Below are 19912 nucleotides of genomic sequence, written 5' to 3'. Positions count from 1 at the left end.
TGGTCAACTGGTCTTTAAAAGAGAACATTAAGTTGGAGAGAAGACAAGATCAAAGATGAGAAGAGTAATTCAGAAAAGGTCATGCTTACCTTTTTTTTTTTTTTAATTATTATCAATAGATAAAATAAGTTATTGTAACAAGATTTTGCAAGTAAAGTAATTCAACTTCAGAACAGAGTATCTAATTCTCACATTAAAAATCTAACAGAGCTTGTACTAGATGTATTTTCAGAGATAGAAATCTCATCATATTTTAACCTACATCATTAAGAAGCTTACTTCCCAATTATATGGTTTCAGGTTCAGTCCTACTGCATGGCACCAAGGATAAGTGTTTTCTAATATAGACCCAGGCTGATCAAAGCCTCGAATGGATTTGGCAGATGGAAACTGAAAGAAGTCCATCATAAATATATATACATAGGTGCTCCAGCATGGCTACAGGCAAATGACTGAAACAAGTAAAAGGATAAAAATATATATATATCACTTACTAAGATCATGTAGTTCAGTCCCTCCTCATTGCTTATATGATAAATATGCCACTAAGAGTGTACATGTGTATAAATATTGTATGAATAATAATAACAAGAGCACTCAGAGAGTGCAAACTTCAGCCAAGGCAACACCAGCATCCTCTCAACAATTAGCCGGAGATGATTTTTAAAATGAGAATATCTGAAATAAACTCGACTGCTCTCACAAATGGGAAAACTAAAAACGAATCTGACTGTTCTCAAAAATTAAGTGAAAAAAAAAAAAAAAAAAAAATCCAGAATCCTTGTCCGGTACCGGATCGATCCCAATGGTAGTCATGGAATGTGAAGGTGGCCGTAGAAAATTTAGTAACAGTAATAAATAGTTTATCCTTGTCCAATACAAGCCAAAGTTAACAAATTCACCATTCAAAATAGTTTCAAAGGCAGAGGTAATAAGTTCTACTTGGGAATTTTTAAATGAATAGCATGAGACCTTTTGGCTATCCCTTCTCTTAAATTCTGGCCTTACTTTAGTATTCCTGTTATTTTAGATCAATGTATATATGTAAGCATACTGTAAAGTGTTTATAAGTATATATAGTATAAAAATATGTTAGTGTTATTTAATTTCTGAACAGTTTTGCTGTTGTTTGTTTATGTAGCTTGATTTCTTTATCCATCAGTTTCTACTAAGATAGAGACGTGAGTAAACTTAATAATTGAGAAACAAAAATAAATCTTTGGAAAAAGCCTAAAGGAAGGTAATTGAGAAAGACTTGAAAGTCAACGTAAGATTGTAATCATGTAAAGTAAATATAACAAATAATCCAGAATCTTTGTCCAGTACTGGATTGATCCCAAAATCTAATCAGTTCGTGCCAGTCGAGGTCAAGCATCCTTGAAAGTTTAATCCGAATCCATCCAGTGGTTCTTGAGCTATCTTGTCCACGGACAAACAAACAAACACGACTGAAAACAATACCTCTGCCTTTGCTAAGGCAGAGATAATAATTAAATATTACAACTTATCATAAGTTCATTGGTATACAACTTGACAGTGTAACAGGGGTGGGGGGGTCAATCAAGGATCAGTCCTCAGCCCCCTCTTATTCATCATAGTTTCCAAGCAATAAAAGAGGAATTCAAGACATGATGCCCTTTGGAGCTCCTCTATGCTGATGACCTTGCTCTAATTGCTGAGTCACTATCAGAACTAGAGGAAAAGTTTCAGGTTAGAAGCAAGGATTAGAATCAAAGGGCCTTAGCTACGGCAGTACATATTCTAGAGTCAACCTAGCTAAAACCAGTCTTTATAAGTAGGAAGGCAGACAAACCACAAATCCCTTCAGGTAGATGGCCCTGCTCAATCTGTAGAAAAGGCATATGTAGAAACTCCATAAGATGTACCCAGTGTAAGCTATGGACACATAAGAGGTGCAGCAATATCAAAGAAGGCTAATTTGTATGTGGCAGATGGTCAGGAGCAATAAACACTGAAAATGTGCAGAGAACAGCTTCTGTCACATTCCAGGGAGAAAAACTACAAGTAGTTGATAGCTTCCGTTACCTGGGTGACCAAGTCAGTAGCAGGGGTGGATGCTCTGAAAGTGTAGCAGCTAGAATAAGAATAGCCTGGGCGAAGTTCAGAGAGCTCCTACCTCTGCTAGTGACAAAGGGCCTCTTGCTCAGAGTAAAATGTAGATAGTATGATGCATGTGTATGAACAGCCATGGTACATAGCAGTGAAACATGGGCCGTGACTGCTGAGGACATGCGTAAGCTTGCAAGGAACGAAGCCAGTATGCTCTGCTGGATGTGTAATTTCAGTGTGCGTACATGACAGAGTGTAGGCGCCCTGAGACAAAAGTTGGGCATAAGAAGCATCAGATGTGGTGTGCAAGAGAGACGACTGCGCTGGTATGGTCATGTGTAGCGAATGGATGAGGACAGCTGTGTGAAAAAGTGTCACACACTAGCAATTGAGGGATCCTGTGGAAGAGGTAGACCCAGGAAAACCTGGCATGAGGTGGTGAAGCATGGCCTTCGAACATTGGGTCTCACCGAAGCAATGACTAGTGACCAAAACCTTTGGAGATATGCTATGCTTGAGAAGAGCCAACAAGCCAAGTGAGACCATAACCCGTCTACTGATGAATACCCTTCATTCACTGGACAATGAACTTTGCTTGCAAAGACCTGTTGAGGCAAGTGAAATCAAAAGAGCAGATTTTTTTTATGAAAAACATCCTAGAGAGGACTATCATTTTGCATATTCAAGGACCAATTTGTTGATTGTATCTTTCCTCTAATGAAAACAGTGGAGTATGATTTGAGATTTGGCTGCAGTTTCTAAGCAGTTAAATGACTATGAAAAGTTCTTATTGACATGACACAGTGCTGTTACCTTATGAGAATCACAACCTGAAAAGACTCAACTAATATTTAAATTTCACTGTAAACAACATCAAAAACGAAAAGCAGATGTTGCTTTCACACACACACTGAATGTAGGTTAAATGCCACACTTGAAAACTCCTCTATTCCACCACCTCCTTTGCTAGTACTCATCTTTTTATTGACCTTAGATAATGAAAGAAAGTCAATTACCAATGATTCTTACACTCAGAATAATGAGTCACTATACTGAATAGCAAAATACAACAAATCCAATATATTTTTCTTTCTGTTCTTACTATCAAAGATTAATAATCAATATGTTAAATAATTTTTCTTTTTAATGACTTAATTAGGAGAATAAACTAGTGTCAGGATTTCTGCAGCAACTCCCCACCCCACCCCCAATGAAACCAAGGAGAGTTTGTCAAAGTATTCATGCTCTGGGGTGAAAGAAATGAGGAAAATGGTGAGAACAGGACCTGGGGATCAAACAATATGAACCATGAAAGCTGGGGAGATGAGAGTAGTTTGTCTTGGGTTGGCAGGCATGTGCTATTATGAACTAGTCAAAAAGGTAAAAAGACTTTCCTTTTTCTCTACCAATACAATTGGTAACTTCAGTCATGTAGTTCTTTTTAGGGATATGGTCTACAATATTCATACGAGTAGTGGCAGCACCAGATATTGGAGAAGTATTTCACTCTGGATCTGATTTAAGTTTTACAGTGACAACAATTACCAAGGCTGGAGTATTTTCTGACTTTAAGAAGCAAGGTTAGTCTTTGGAATTAAGATTTTACCATGTCATGAAAAGATAAATTCCAGGACAGATTATTAAAGATTGTGAAGCCTAGCATTTTTAGTGACTTTCAAAATTTTACTTGTATGTTGTCTCAGACTAGAGAGGTTGAGTTACACAAGATATTGCCTTGATATGTACACTGTGTCGTTGTGCATTTAAAGAAAGGACTGGTATGACCCTATTGGAGAAAGTTTGTGTTCATGAAAGTAGAACTAGTTTAGCACGAGTTGGCATGGTTGCATATGGAAGGAGTCAGTGAGCAGAAGTTAGGGATGAGGATGATTTCTGAAAAGGCTGGTCTTTGTTGGAGATATTGGTAACTTGATTATTTAAGTAAGGAATGAAGAGTTTGAGTAACAACCAAACCTGGGCACACACACACACACAGAGTGTGGTCCAAAGAAAATTTCAGCAATACACACTATGAGAGTACTATCTCAAAGGAAGTACTTCCTATCAAAGAGATAGAAACATATGGAACCTATAAGCAAGCAGCCTTGTTAAGAGATTTGCCTGACACTGCCAAAGGCTTTGTTGAGGTAAATCACAATATTAATTTTGCCAAATTTCTGAAAAGCAAGAGCCAACTAGTGATGTAGGAAAGCAGATCTCCAGTAGCTCTAGTTTTATGGAAGATATATTGGTAGTCATCAGTGAAGGAGAGAGAGACTGAAGATATTTGAGAAGATAATTATTAACAATTGCTTCATTCAAACTTTTGGAAGTGAGAGCTATAGATCAATGGTTGACAGAATCAGAGCAATTGCTCTTCTCAGGAATGGTACACACCTGCATATCTTGAAAACTTGGGATAGATCACTGCAGAGATATCGAAGCGTTTGGCAAAGATAAAGAGTAAAGACCCCCTTCAGCCATGAATGACCATGAGATTGCACCTAGAAAGTTACCCTCCGAGGCACAAGTCTGAGCAAGGCTGTTTATGGAAGACAAGCACTCGCCTATGCATACGAGCCTCCCCTGTCCACCAGTGTTATCCAAAGGAAAGGCAAAGGCTGATACAGCTTGGCACCAGTGACGTTGCAACTCATTTTTTCAGCTGAGTGAATTGGAACAACATGAAATAAAGTGTCTTGCTCAAGAACACAACACACAGCACGGTCTGGAAATCGAACTTATAACCTCATGATTGTGAGCATAACACTCTAAATACTGAACCATGCACAGATAGAGCAAAGAAAGAGGCTAGCTTTAGATACATTGTTTTACAGAAATGGAAAGAGCAGCTTTGATGGTTTGAAGTAACTGAAGATATTCTTGCATTTGGCATTTGCTAGTATATGTTGCAGTAAGCATGGTAGAGTGAAGAAAGTTTGAGGTCTGTCTAGTGTATACAGTGTAGAATCGAACTCAAAGCTGGCGGGAAAAAAAAAAAAAGACTTCCTAGTCGAGAGTAGTGGTTTAGATAATTGAAGAATGAAAGCTGGGCAAAATCCGTAAAGTCGCTGGAAATCCTTTGACAAGGAGCCAAAAGAATCGACAGTCGTTTCGGGAGCTTGTACTTTGTGCGATGAATGAAGACACAGGAATTAACAGTGGTAGATAAAACCCGTCTATGTAAAAGTGGGCAATTTTTCTCAGACGTTATAGGCCTTGTTCTTTGTCTATTTATTGCACGTATTGCAGCTACAAGTCCACGTGAGAGATTTGGGACGGTATTTTGCTTGCCAACGTTTGTTAACGGTAAAACTGAAGGAGCTCAGACAGGATAGCCAACTTGAAATACCAAAGATCCAAAGTGGGGGTGCATAGTAAGTGGGTAGGTGGCGAATAGTCGTGATTAAGCATAGGTGGACGATCTGATAGGTGTTTATAAGGTGAATAAGTTGGCAAAGGCTAGGTTTGGTTGTGAGAAAGAGACCACATGTGACTGTCGATCAGGAATACTATGCGAGAGGAGATTAGTGGTAGTTGTCGGGGGTTGGCGATAAGAAAATTTTCTTCCTTTGCATTTTGGCTGTGGGTCCGCGAGAGTCAAGTCCACTAGCGGATATTCCCTGAGGGGTGAGGTGAGGATAGGCCTCCTCAATCTAAAATAACAGATGTTCGAACAATTAATTGTCGGTGAATATAGGAGTTCGGAGAGTGGTGAACCAACGGATAAATTTAGAGATACAACTAAATAGAGGTTTGCAGGCATGGATAACCTTTTTTCGAGAAGCGAGCCGCATGAGATATGGCTCGTCATTAGGCAGGTCACACTATTAAAGATATTCATCGTAATTTTTCGTTAGGTGTGCCATTCAGAAAATCTCACGGGCCGCAGTTTGCCCAAGACTGGTTTAAAGAAATATACCTAAAGTACAAACAAACGCATCCACTTATACAACTTCAAAAAAGTTGACAAGAAAGTAATCCTCCTTTTATTCGTCAAAAAAAAACATACTAACAAATGTATTAACTTCGAAAAATCCGACAAATATTAAATACATATTTTAACGCAAATTTTTACAAGAGGGTCAGCTTGTACCACGTGGTACAGAGGCTGTTTCCTTATTGTTTTATGGTGGCAAACATGTAACATATTGCACAGTTAACTATACATAACGTTGTACAAAACCAAGCTAAAATATCGTAATTCACACTTCATTAACAATGGAAAGGAAGCTATATAAATACATAAGCCTACAAACTCAGTAGAAAATAAATACACAAACACATATTTGCCCGAGTGAAAGAGATGTCGATTGTTTATTTATATTAATGGAGGGAGAACTTTTTTAAAGGGAAAAAAGCAAAACAATCGTGAATAGGTAGAAGTAATAAAAATATTTAAGCTATATCTAACCAATATAAGGGAAAAGGACATGACTACAAACAAAAGGGTCAGTTTTTAAAGTTCCTTTAAACAAAAAAAAAAAGATTCAAATTAGTTATAAATAGGTTTCGGGTTTTTTTCAAAAACATGTTTACATCGAGTTTCAAAATAGGCCAGTATGTATACATACTAATGTATATTTTACATTTTATACCCACACAATTTACATAGATTGGTTGATATTTTAATATCTAAATGAGCCATTTAGGTTAGATTTATGCGTTCTAAGCTCTGTAGTGTTTTCTCGAATATCAAGCTGCATGGACTTTCTCAAGTTTCATATTCATGTACACATTCAAAATACATCAATCTTGTATGCACGATGCACATCGACGTGCTTATATTACAAAAAATCCTGAAAACTGTTCGAATTCATCTACAAGCATACAAGAAGTCATCCAAACAAATATTCAACGAGCCAACAAGAGAAGTCTCTATGTGGTCGCTCGAGCCTGCTAGAAACAGCAGCCAAATGAAATTTCCTTCAAACTGCAATCCTAAACAATGGACACGTTGTTTAATATAGTCCAGATAAGACTACGTCTGAAGATAAGATGCGTTGATTATGACTGACACGTCGTTATTCACCTCAGCACAATCGAGTTGACCTGGAGAGATGCTAAACAATGACAACATTCGAATTTAGTCACATAATGTAGGTAATGTACCATCATCAGTAAAATATAAACAAAAACAAAATGGGGGAGGGGTAAATAATTATGCTTAGAGGGCAAAGCTGTCTTTTAAAAGGAAAATATTTAACGCTGTTCGGCTTTGATTGAGCAGACATGAGCAATAGCGTTCTCTCCATGACCACCCCGTTTTCAATCAAGTACAGCATAGGGACTACATCATCCAATGCTATCTATCTTACTATCTACGATCGTGGGTGTGACATTCGGTTACTATTTCTAGCACATCGAGAGGCTACAGAGAAGCACTCGTTTTCTTATTCGAGCAATGGTGTGAAAAGACTTTGGCGGGGTTCAACATCAGTTAAATCGGTTCAACTGCAAAATAAGAACGGTCCATAGACATTACTGTGTGCTAAAGTTCCTTGTTCGGGTAAAAACAAGCTATTTATAGGGCGACCCTTCAAGAAAATTCAAACCTAAACGATGTGTACACCGGGACCACTGTTCGCTAGTAGTACCTGATTTATTTTGTTTGTAAATATGAAATATGTAATCATATAAAAAATAGATTTTACAAAGCTAATACTGTTTGATTAATAGTGTGATTCTACCGGATTGTTTTGGGGGTTACAAGTACAACTTCTTGTTTTGTCATCTCTACAAGAATCAGGTGCAGTCACTTCAACCGATCAAACAATGTTATTTCATACACGTACATATTTTATACTTTAAATAAACCATGATTTAATATGCTTGCTAGAAGTATTATTGTTGGTTTCTTTAAGCAATGTTAATGACATTCGTTGCTTGTAATGCATTTTGGTTTCTGATAGTATTTTTATTTTGAGTTTACAACCGTTTTATGAAGAATCACTCTAATGTTTATTTAGTGAACAAATTATTAAATTGCGTTATAATACAGTTTCGAGGTTTTGATAAGTAATTTTGGTTAATGTTTAAACCGTAATTTTTTTACTCTCAGCATTCTGCTAACAGAAATAAAAACAATAATAATGAATTCTAAACATTGGCACAAAGTCACATTTTTGGGAGGCGGGCATAAATTGATTCAATCAACCACAGTACTTGACTGCAGCAATGTTTTCTGCATTTTATTTTGAGTTTACAACCGTTTTATGAAGGATAACCCTAATGTTTACTTGGCGAACAAATTATTAAATTGCGTTATAATACACTGTCTCAAGGTTTTGTTGAGTAATTTTTCGCTCTCAGAATTTCACTAACAGCAATAAAAACAATGAATTCTATCTAACTCTGGCACAAAGCCACATTTTTGGGAGGCGGGCATAAATTGATTGAATCGATCACAGTACTTGACTGCAGCATAAACCTAGACGGGATAATAACCATAATAATAATAATTTTATTTATTTATTTACCTGCAGGTGGATGTCCAGCCTTCAGGTCCATCTTGCTGTCAACTGACGAAGACATTTCAGAAAATATATAAAGTTCGTTTATATGTTTGCTGTTGTTTTATCTTGTTATCGTGTCTTTTCCAAATTGCGTGACGTCGGCTTTTTCCTCTTTTATATGTTCAGAGTATACACAAAACGAGTGCCTCACACGAGTGAGAGCCACGTGAAGAAGCTTTCAGTCTTTCACTTCACTCACTTTATTACAGAATACACGTTAGACTTTATTTGAACTGCTGTTGACCTTTTTCTCTCCCTCTTTGCTCTGTTACCACGTCATCTCTCTCTCTGCATCCCATCCCTGTCTTTAAACATTACTCTTTTTATACTACTCACTCTGTTTCAATATTACTTTTTCTCTACTACTCCCCCTTTCTTTACATTATTCTTTCTGTATTACCCACCCTCTTTTGACATTATTTCTCCTGTACTACTCCCCCCGTTCTTAACGTTACCCTCTTTGTATTTTTTACCACTGTCTTTTACTAACTCTCTTCTTCTACCACCACCACCACCATTACCACCACATCTACTACTACTACTACTTACTTTCTTTCTTTCTTTCTTTCTACTATTTTTCTCTCTCATTTTCTTCCCATCTAGTAGTATATGATATGATATCTTATTCTTTTCTCAAGACAATGTATTTTATTTTCCCTTTTGAATTAGTTTCTTTCTTCTTTCTACGTGAATTTTCTGTTCATTTTCCTTTTTGTTTTCATCTGTTTTCGTTATTTACTTTCTTTTTCCTGTTGGTTCCAGACATAACAAACCAGAGCGGAAGTACAATACTTATATCCCTGCGCCCTGTTTCTGTATTCGTCTGTTTTGTCAGTCTGTCTTTTCTCTTTTATGCAATTACATTACGTTTAAATTTTCTTTTTCGTATCTTTACCTATCTTCCATATTCTTGCTGTTTGATGATAAAATCTACCCCTCCCCTCTTCTGTAATACATAATCATAAATACCAGTAATATACTACCTGATTAGCAGCCTGCTAATATTTTATTTACATTAAAGTGCTGTGAAATATTTCATCTCGTTTAATTTAGTTCAGTTTGTTTGGTTGGTTATAATCTGTATTGAGTTTCAACTTATATTATGCTCTATTTTTGTTTGTTGAGCTACATTTTGTGTTCATTTTTCTAATAGTTAGTGTATTTAGTTATACGTGTAACAAAAACATTTTAAAAATTTCAAAATATAATTATACACTAAATATTTCAACACTCATACACGTGACGTTGATTAGAGAAATTATTTTTTTTAAATACACTGGTCAACAAAATAAAATTTTCTTGCATATGGTGTTGATTCCAAAATTAACTACAGCTTTGTTCTACCACATCACATTTTTGTGCGATCGGTATATATCTTTATTTACCTGGAACATAGCAAAAGTTAACTTTACACCACAATTTGCAAGAATTTTGGCTGGATTGTCATGCTAATTTTGAACATGTACAAGCTGAGTTTTGCTGTAAAGCCCTTTTCACATGTAAACCGAACTACTGCGATCTAGTTATGGATACAACATCAAAAAGAAAGACGTGCTGTAATGATCCCGATATCTTCTGTTACGTCTGGGAAAACTTCACTCCATAGGCTCAAAGGCGCAACATTAATAACTTTGTCAAGGTGTATCTTACTTCAAAGTAACACTTGAAGACCAGAACAAAACCTGGGCTTCCCACAAAGTTCGCAAAATCTGTGTTGAAACTTGGTGTGATGAAGCAGGTCATTAAAGCTCTTGATCACAGTGGAGACTGCTTCAGATATATATGTACAACCTTTCCAAGTCTCAGTGATAAGAAGGCAGGAATATTTGATGAACCTCAAATAAGAACACTCCTTAGGGATCTACATTTCATTACAACAATGAGTGTTGGAATGCCTTCTCTGATGTGTTGTGGAATTTCCTTGGAAACGGGAAATCTGATAACTGTCAAGAGATTGTGGAGGAGCTGCTTTTGAGTTTGCAAGCACTTGGATGTAGAATGAGCATTAAATTGCACTACTTACCAAAGGTGGGCACCGATAATTGAAAAGTTAACTTTGTTAACCATTCATCCATTAACCAAAAAGTTAACTTCAATGACAGTTAATTAGTTATTTCTTAAAAAATGTAATGGAAGTTTTCAATAAACCATTAACGTTAAATTTTATTATAGAAAAATCAGAAAATCAGTTTTTGCTCTAAAACCAGCTAAAAACTCTTTTAAAAAGTGCCAAAACTATAAGATCAGCCTTCTTTTGTCCTTTTTAAGGGCTTTAGAACCAAAAAAACTATAGGTTTTTTTTTTTTTTTGCTTTAGAGTTAAAAAATGCCGATTTTATAGTTCTTTTAAAAGACCTAAAAATGTCTGATTTCATAGTTTGGGCCCTTTGTTTTTAGGTTTTTAAAAGCTTTCAGAGCCAGAAAATGGTAAAAAAAATTCTCAAATGAAACACAGTATCAAACTAAAAAAGTTTATTGATAAAGTGGCCATAAAAAATAAAAATAAAAATAATGAAAAACAATATATACATAATTTAATTTTTCCTCTTTTTCTCATTCTCATTTTGTTCAAGATATCCATGTTGTCCTTCATGAAAATTAGATAGTCAAAGTCAAATTTTTCTTTGATTTGCTCATTGAGAACTAACACTCTACTGCAGCACTGGAGGGGATGGTATTGTTGAACATAATGAACAGGTTCACCAACACTTTCTCACTCAAGAAGGCAGCATCTGTCAGCAAGTCCTTTGATTTGGTCTCCAACCAGGTCTTGACCAAATGCTGGGCCTTGTCCTTGAGTGACCTGTAGCTCCTGCTGCTCTCTTTTGGTTGGGTGACACCACTGAAGAAATCCTCCTCCTACTCTTTGTTGTTGCTGCTCACTTCATCAGACTTCTGTCTCATGGCCTCCTCAACCTTACCTTCCATGTTTTTCCTCACCTTGGCAACCTTGGTGTTGTCATACTTATTCAACCAGATGAGGTGAAACCTGGGGTGAAGGGCAGCAGCCAGCTGGCATTTCTCATCCTCCAGGAGGGTCCTAAACATTTTGTTGATGCCTGCCAAAAGTGCGTCAAACATGGAGCTGTAGTTGAGCTTAAAGATCATCACAGCAACTGTTGGCACATCAAAAATCTGTTGTGATAGACAAAATCTGATGTCACATTTGGATTCAGCACCCCAAAATTACCTAAAAATCATTGATAAACATTGTGCTGAAATCTCCAATATACTGGTTCAATTAGTATTGTGATACAGCTCCTTAAGTAAAACCCTTATATTGGCACAGGAGTGGCTGTGTAGTAAGAAGCTTGCTTCTCAGTCGCATAGTTCTCGGTTCAGTCCCACTGTGTGGCACCTTGGGCAAGTGTCTTCTACTATAGCCTTAGGCTGCCCAAAGCCTTGTCAATGGATTTGGTAGACGGAAACTAAAAGAAGCATGTTGTGTGTATACATGTGTGTGTGTGTGTGGCCTGTGCGCTTGTTTCCCCACCACCATTCGACAACTGATGTTGGTATGTTTATGTTCCCATAACTTAGCGGTTCAGCAAAAGAGGCTGACAGAATAAGACCAGGCTTTAAAATTTTTTTTAAAGTATTGTGGTGAATTCTTCATGGCGGTGCCCCAGCATGGTCACAATCTAATGACTGGAACTAAAAGAATATAAGTCACTCCACCTGGTAGAAATAGTGGCAAAAACTCCTCAAATAACAAGCTAATGTCTCAAAAGGAAGAACTCATTGGCTTATATTGGTTGGAGTAAACTATGTCTGAGATGGTCATGGCTGGTGTACTTTTGAGAATATGCTTGATCTAGGTTGAGATGGAGTGAAACAGCAACTAAATACTTTGTGTAAAAGAATCAGAAATCTAATGATGTTGGCTGAAAGAAAACTTTGATCACTATTTTCACTAGATTGTAAAATAGAAGTCTTTCTTTGCCTTGTGTTCTAGTGATTATATTCAACCCTCTTCAAATTGACTCTCTGATAAATCTTTTGTTTGCTCCACCTACAAAATGAAACCACTGTCCATGTTCTGTTATCCCTTTGGATTTATTTATTTTTTTGTAACTTAGAGTAGAAAGCAGTGCATTAAACTATTCAATGATTCTCTGACTAGACATTTAGTCTCAGTTGTTCAACAAAATTATGTATGTCTTTTACAAAGTTTCACTAACATGATAAGGTTCTGTAGCCTTACATTTATGATTAAAAAGATAGACTAATTTTATATGGGCTATTTTCAAAGCATGCCTAATCAGAATTAATATTTAAGAGACCTAATACTACAAATAAAGGGTTTTTTAAAAATAAATTTAAGGGAATAAATTTGTTCAGCTTGGAGGAGTGAGACACAGGGATCAGGAAAGTCTTTGAACTCAAAATAGAGGAAGATCATTCTAAATACCATATTATTTATACTTAAACACTCTCCAGTCTCAGCTATTTCTCCTATCCCAACTGACTGATTGATTTAAAGTCATTTATGGACATATTCCAGCCTCTAGACCACAGGCATGCTATGTCCTCTTTCTGCCTTTTCTACCAATACTATATTGGGCTCTGTTCCTTGGTGCTGGCTGAATTCATACTACCTCCATACTGGCATTCCTGCCCTATTTGATCAGAATGTCAGCCTCTGGAATTCCTTCTCTGTTCATATTCTCATACAGGTGTTGACTGATAAAGGTTCAAGAGGAACAGTAATTGTTTCAATTTTTTGCACAAGGTAGGCAATTTTAGGAGGGGGTTAGTCAACTGTGTGTTTTGTTTGCATTTCTCTGGAAATCACTTCACTGGATTGTTGCTATTTTCTTTGTCAACAAACTCTCTGCTGGCTTTGCAGGTGTGAAGATATTTGGTATAAGAGATCCCTCAATTGAAAAACAGTTAAGGGTTTTCAACAGGAAGGATATCTGGCTGCAAAACAAGGCATCAACAATTTACCTGAACTGTCATGAAAAAAGGGGCATAAAAATGAAACAAAATTATACATTTAGTGACATAACCCTCTTGCCTCACTCCTATCTCTACTGCCTTCCCAGCAATAAAAGTACTGATTTCTAATTCACTCCTATGTCATCTTTCTTTATTAAAAATTTTGATTGGCTGATATTATTGAAATTATTCCCTGCTTATTGTTTTAGATTGTAATCATTCATTCAGGGAGTTTTTGTTTGCTAATTGCCTGGATAATTTTGGTTGATTGAAGTTTTTCAACTTGCTGTATTATATATGTGTAACCCTCTGAGTTTCTTTTTTATTTTATTATTATTTTTTTTTTTCATCTCAGCTTCTTATGTTTATATTCATAACCAACATCATTACATTGCCTCTGTTCCTATATATAGCAATCACTTGGTAACTGAATAGACTATAATTTACTGAGCAGACTTATTAAGAATCCATTGCTTTCACTTACTGGCTTTGAAAACAAAAAGCATTCTTATCAGCATCATCGGTCATCATCATCATCATCATCATCATTATCATCATTGCTTTCATATCTATTTTTCCATGCCTGCATGAGTCGGATTGAATTTGTTGAGATAGATGTTCTACTGCTGGATGCTCTTTCTGATGCCAGCACCCCCATCTGTTTCCAAGTATGATAATATTTCCCCAATACCAGACATGTCATCACAAAATATTGAAAACGAAGGACACCACTTGCATTACAATGACATTTGCTTTACAAATATCATGTGATGTCAGAGCAAGAATACAGTGATACAATGAACACTCACATTTATATATATACACACAACAAGTTTCTTTCATTTTCTTCCTGCCAAATCCATTCATGAGGCTTTCCCAGAGCTATAGTAGAAGGCAATTGCCCTGGGTACCATGCAATGGGATTGAGCTTAGGACCATATGGTTGGGAAGTAAGCTTCTTACCACACAACAAAGCCTGTGCCTCTTTATTTTCTGAAAATTTTAATTGGTTGATATTATTAGCATTATCTCCCTTGGTTGCTTTTATCTTTTAAACATTCTTAGACGGTATTGTTTTGTCTTTTGATTGCATATATAGTCTCAGTTAAATAAAAGTTTTACATCTTACTGTATTATATTATGTGAGATGCTAACATATATTGATTTCAAACTTTAGATCAGGGTTATAAATATGCTGTAAAGAATTGATTGAATCAACCTCAATACAATATACTATTGATACTAATTTTTATTAACCATGGAAAGATAAAAAGCAAAATGGATCTCAACAGGACTTGACCTTAATAGAGATTTAACCTCATAGATATATCTGTGTTGCTATCATTGTTATTTAGCCCTAGGGTAGCAAAAATCAAGTATACTTATGACTGAAGGTATGACCATCCTGTCTTTTATTGAAAATGATGAATTGGCAGAGTCGTTAGAGCATTGAATAGAGTGCCTTACTGTATTTGCTCTGATTCTCTGTGTTTTAAGTTCAAATCCCACTCGAGTCAACTTTGCTCTTCATCTTTTTGAGGTTGATTAATAACATGCCAGTCAGAGCATAAGAATCTCAGCAGAATTGTTAGAGTGCTGCATAAAATGCTTTGTGGTGTCTGATGGCAACATGTGCAATGACAATGGTGCCACACTACATTTGCCATTGCCTTTTTTCTTAGACAACATTGGTGGCATATGATGAACTGACTTATATGCATGGGCAAGTTGGTGGTTTTCTAAATAAAACCATGCCTAGGCCTGCATCATGGATAGGAATTCTTTGTATCTAAGACTGAAAAATATGTTTATTTATTTATTTTTCTAATAGTGTGTAATTTGGGGAAAATTTGACTGCTATAGGCTGAGTAACCTTTAAAGGCTCGTTTATGTGTATGTGTGTGGTGTTGACTGAAAATTAAAAAGCTGCCAATAAATTTTTCATTATTAAGTATTTTATATCAACAATAACTTGCACATTTATTTTCAATGCAGTCTAGCAGATTTGAATGCAAATATGCTAGTCACTATTGTGTATGTCACAGGAAAACAGCTTCTTCCATTTATGATGACAGATGACAGTGTGTTCATTATACACTAAGCTCATTGGTGCAAGGGATTCTAGGATACCAGTATTTCAACATGTGTTGCATAAGACAGAAGTACCCAGTATTTTTTTTAACCGAAACAAACAAGTGACTTTGTTTATAATTTCAGTGAACAACTTGTTTTCTGATCAGCACTGTTATCTGCCAACTTCTGGCTGATAAGACACAATCTGTTGAAACACAAGTATCCCAGAATCCCTTGCACCAGTCAGCCAAGTGTGTTATGAACACTTTTTTATCGTAAAAGAGAGAAGCTGTTCTGTGATGTATACAACAGTGATTAGTATGTTTGCATTTGAATCTGCAGGAATGTATTAAGAATAGATATGCAGGTTATTGTTTCAGATCTCACTGTACAAAGTGCAAATAACATTTTTTTGTATTATTTTATGTTCTTTTATTGCTTTTAGTAATTGAGTTGTGGCTGTGCTGAGGCAGTGCCTACAAGAGTCTTAGTTGATGATAATGACATTAGTATTTTTCTCAGTCTGATAATTATCTACTTCTATTTATTGAAAGCCCAAGTTTTTACCCCTTTTTTGAAATAAAGGGATGTAATTTGATGCACTGGTTTACACCAGTATATAAAAAAAATCTCTCTCTCGCTCTCTCTCTCTCTCACACACACACAAAAATATATATATTCTTTCATTTGTTTCAGTCATTCAACTGCAGCCATGCTGGAGCACCGCCTTTAGTTGTGCGAATTGACCCAAGACTTATTATTTGTAAGCCTAGTACTTATTCTATTGTACCCTTTTGCTGAACTGCTAAGTTATGGGGATGTAAACACACCACCATCGGTTGTCAAGCAATGTTGGAGAGACAAACACAGATGCACAACACACACACACACACACACACACACACACATTTATTTATTTTTATATATATATATATATATGAGAAAGAAGCAACAAGAATGGATTAGTTTTTAGTACAATTGTTTCATACAAAGACAGGCTTTATTACAAGTTGCAAAAATTGCAGCAGATAAAAGTGTCCCGTACTCATCAGCTAAAATACATATGAGTTCTCTAGACATCTTAGTGGGTGAGGTTATACTCATGAAATATTGGAGATAATTCCATTAGAGGCAGATATAGGTTGTAAACAGTTTTCCAAAGTTCCTTAATGATGATGCACAGTCTTATCACAGATTTTTAAAAACTTATTAGTTTCGAAGAGAAGATGAATCAATCCATAGTGTAGATTTAAATTTCCAGAGATATGAGGAGGATGATGCACAGACTTATCACAGGTTTTTAAAGACTTATTAGCTTCACAGAAAAGGTGAATTAATCCATAGTGAAGATTTACATTTCCAGTGGTAAGAGGAGGAATTTCATACTCACAGACGATGTATTTAACCATTATTAATCCACAATCATTTCATGCTATATGATAAGGTAATTTGCCATATTACTGCTCTCCGTGCAAAACTGCTATGTTAAGATTTCTAAAGGCTGAAGGAATTTATTTGTGGGGCAAAGAAAATAAAATAAAAGAAAAAGGAAAGAGACAAGGAAAAAAGAAAAAGAAAAAGGAGAAGAAGAAGAAGAAGAAAGAAGGAAAAGAAAAAGAAAAAAGAAAGAGAAACAGGGGAGAAGGATAGAAAAGAAAGAGAAAAAGAAAAAGAAAAAAGAAAAAGGAAAAGAAAAAAAGAAAAAAGTGGAATAGGGGAGAAAGAAAGGCACCTATGTAGTATTATTATCACAAACTTTATAATTGCTGCTTATAGATATCACTGATATTTTCTTTTCCCGTTTCTCTATTAAGCTTACTTCTATTAATTAACATTTTTACTTCTATTAGTATCGGTATATTACTACTCTTATTACTGCTAATATTATTATATATATCTATCGTATCTATATTATCATCATCATCATCATCATCGTTTACGTCCGTTTTCCGCGCTAGCACGAAGTTGGCGGTTTCGAACCGGGGTCTGGGGAGCTTAGGGACTTCCCCAGGCTCCAGTCTAGTCTGTCAGTGTTTTCTAAACAGCTGGATGCCCTTCCTAACCCTAACCATCCGCGGTGAGTGTTGTTTTTTTTGTGAGCGTGCCGACCTGCACAGGTAGCCAGAGGGTCTGCATCGCCACGTTCGTATGGTGCTTTTTATGTGGGGGGGGCATAATAATATAGGTTAGCACCAGGGGAGGTGGTTCAGAGAAATGATGACCGGTTCATAGGCATAGACTTAGGATATCAAAGAAGTTGGGTATGCAGTGAATACGTGTTGACAGGGGGGTTCGAAGAGTAGCACCTATCATGGTGTGGAAGCGACATCCGGTATAGATGGGAGCAAAATATAGAGTTCCGTATTGGTGGTGGGTGGGCGGGCGGGTGCACCGGTTAATATGCGAAGGTTGAACTTAGAGAAACGGTCGGGAATGGCGATGTTTTTAGGGTGGCTATAGAAGAAAAGGAAAGCAAAGCAGATTGGTTGGTTATAAGTTCAAAACATTTAAACGGTCGACAAATTTATTATGTATAAAAATAAGGGAGAAAATCTTCTTCGCTTGCTCTGGCCATCGCTTTTCGTCGGAGAAGAAACTGCAATGATAGTGGAATGGTTGACACCGGGAATATGCGAAGGTTGAACTTTAGAGAACGGGCGGGAATGGCACGATGTTTAGGTGGCAGTAATAGAAAGAAAAGGAAAGCAAAGCAGAGGGGTGGTTTAGAAGTTCAAAACAATTTAAACGGTAGCCATGATGTATGTATGTTATGGAAAAAGAAGGGAGAAATCTCTTAGCTTGCTTATGGACACATCGCTTTAGAGTCGGAGAAGAAAGAGATATTAATGGTGGGGGGGGGGCAAGGGCACCGGAATATGCGAAGTTTGAACTTTAGAGAAACGGGCGGGAATGGCGATGTTTTTAGGTGGCATATAGAAAGAAAAGGAAAGCAAAGCAGATTGGTGGTTATAAGTTCAAAACATTTAAACGGTAGACAAATGTATGTATGTATGTATGAAAAGAAGGGAGAAAATCTTCTTAGCTTGCTTATGGCATCGCTTTAAGTCGGAGGAGAGAATGATAGTGAATGGTGGAGCACCGGGAATATGCGAAGGTTGAACTTTAGAGAAACGGGCGGGAATGGCGATGTTTTTAGGGTGGCATATAGAAAGAAAAGGAAAGCAAAGCAGATTGGTGGTTATAAGTTCAAAACATTTAAACGGTAGACAAATGTATGTATGTATGTATGAAAAAGAAGGGAGAAAATCTTCTTAGCTTGCTTATGGACATCGCTTTAAGTCGGAGAAGAAATGATAGTGAATGGTGGAGCACCGGGAATATGCGAAGGTTGAACTTTAGATATATATATATGACGGGCTCCTTTGGTTGGCCTGAGGCTATAGTAAAAGACACTTGCCCAAGGTGCCACGCAATGGGACTGAATCCAGAACCATGTGGTTAGTAAGCAAGCTACTTACCACACCATACACAGCCACTCCTGTGCTATATTTATATAATGGGTTCAGCAAAATTTCCATCTACTAAATGTTTTCTCAGAAGGTATTGGTTCAATCCAAGGCTACACCAGGTGACACTAGCTCAAAGTACCACACAGCAGGATTGAACTTGGAAACTCTTGGTTGCAGCTTTAGCCCTGTTGAAAGGTCTTCTACTGTGCAATTGATGGTAGAATCACTGGTTGCAAAGTGAGCCTTTTAACCATACGGCTATGCTATTACTCACACATGCATGCACATGTACTTTCGGAATACCCAGAATTTCTTTGAATAAAATGTAGCTATAAATGATCCCAGAGTTTGTTTTTTTTTTTGTTAATGAAAGTATATCTGGTTTAATAAGGCAATACTTGATTTCTCTTGAAAGCTAATTTAGGGATGCCAGTGGATCAATTAGATTTTATAGATTTAACCTTTTCAACTGAACAGAAAACTGTATTCATCTCTTGTTTCCATTTCTTAGTCAAATGCTTGCCACAAATTTTGAAGTATACCTACTAAAACTATTTTTTCAGAAACACTTTACTTTTCCACAGCCCATATGTCTACGGTCAGGATCTAGTATCTGCCTGTCTTGCTTTTTGAGCAAGAAAGCAGAGGCTGGCCTGGTATACTTCCAGGTTTCATGGTGTCTATGTGCTGTCTGTCTGACAGTTATCAGATGAAGGTAAGCTTGTCATTCTTCAGGCATTTCCAGTTATTCATGGACAGCCTTCTATCTATGGCGAGTGCCACTTCTACTATCAATCTCAAGTTTTCTATGAGCTGCATTTTTGGTTATGTTAGCTTGAGGTCT

The 19912-nt window shown here is 36.6% G+C and overlaps 1 protein-coding gene across 1 annotated transcript in view; it reads right to left on the bottom strand.

Annotated features, from left to right (window-relative positions):
- The window catches only part of LOC115209273 (death-associated protein 1), a 37121-nt gene extending 28115 nt beyond the window's left edge, over positions 1 to 9006 (bottom strand). The window contains exon 1 of the mRNA XM_029777580.2: positions 8550 to 9006. Coding sequence (XP_029633440.1) covers positions 8550 to 8604 — 55 coding nt within the window. The 5' untranslated portion in view covers positions 8605 to 9006. The remainder of the gene's footprint in view (positions 1 to 8549) is intronic.
- Between the last annotated feature and the right edge of the window lie 10906 nt (positions 9007 to 19912).

The sequence above is a fragment of the Octopus sinensis genome, linkage group LG3, assembly GCF_006345805.1.
Source record: "Octopus sinensis linkage group LG3, ASM634580v1, whole genome shotgun sequence".
Taxonomy (NCBI): Eukaryota; Metazoa; Mollusca; class Cephalopoda; order Octopoda; family Octopodidae; genus Octopus; species Octopus sinensis.
This window is presented reverse-complemented; position numbering and strand designations above follow the sequence as displayed.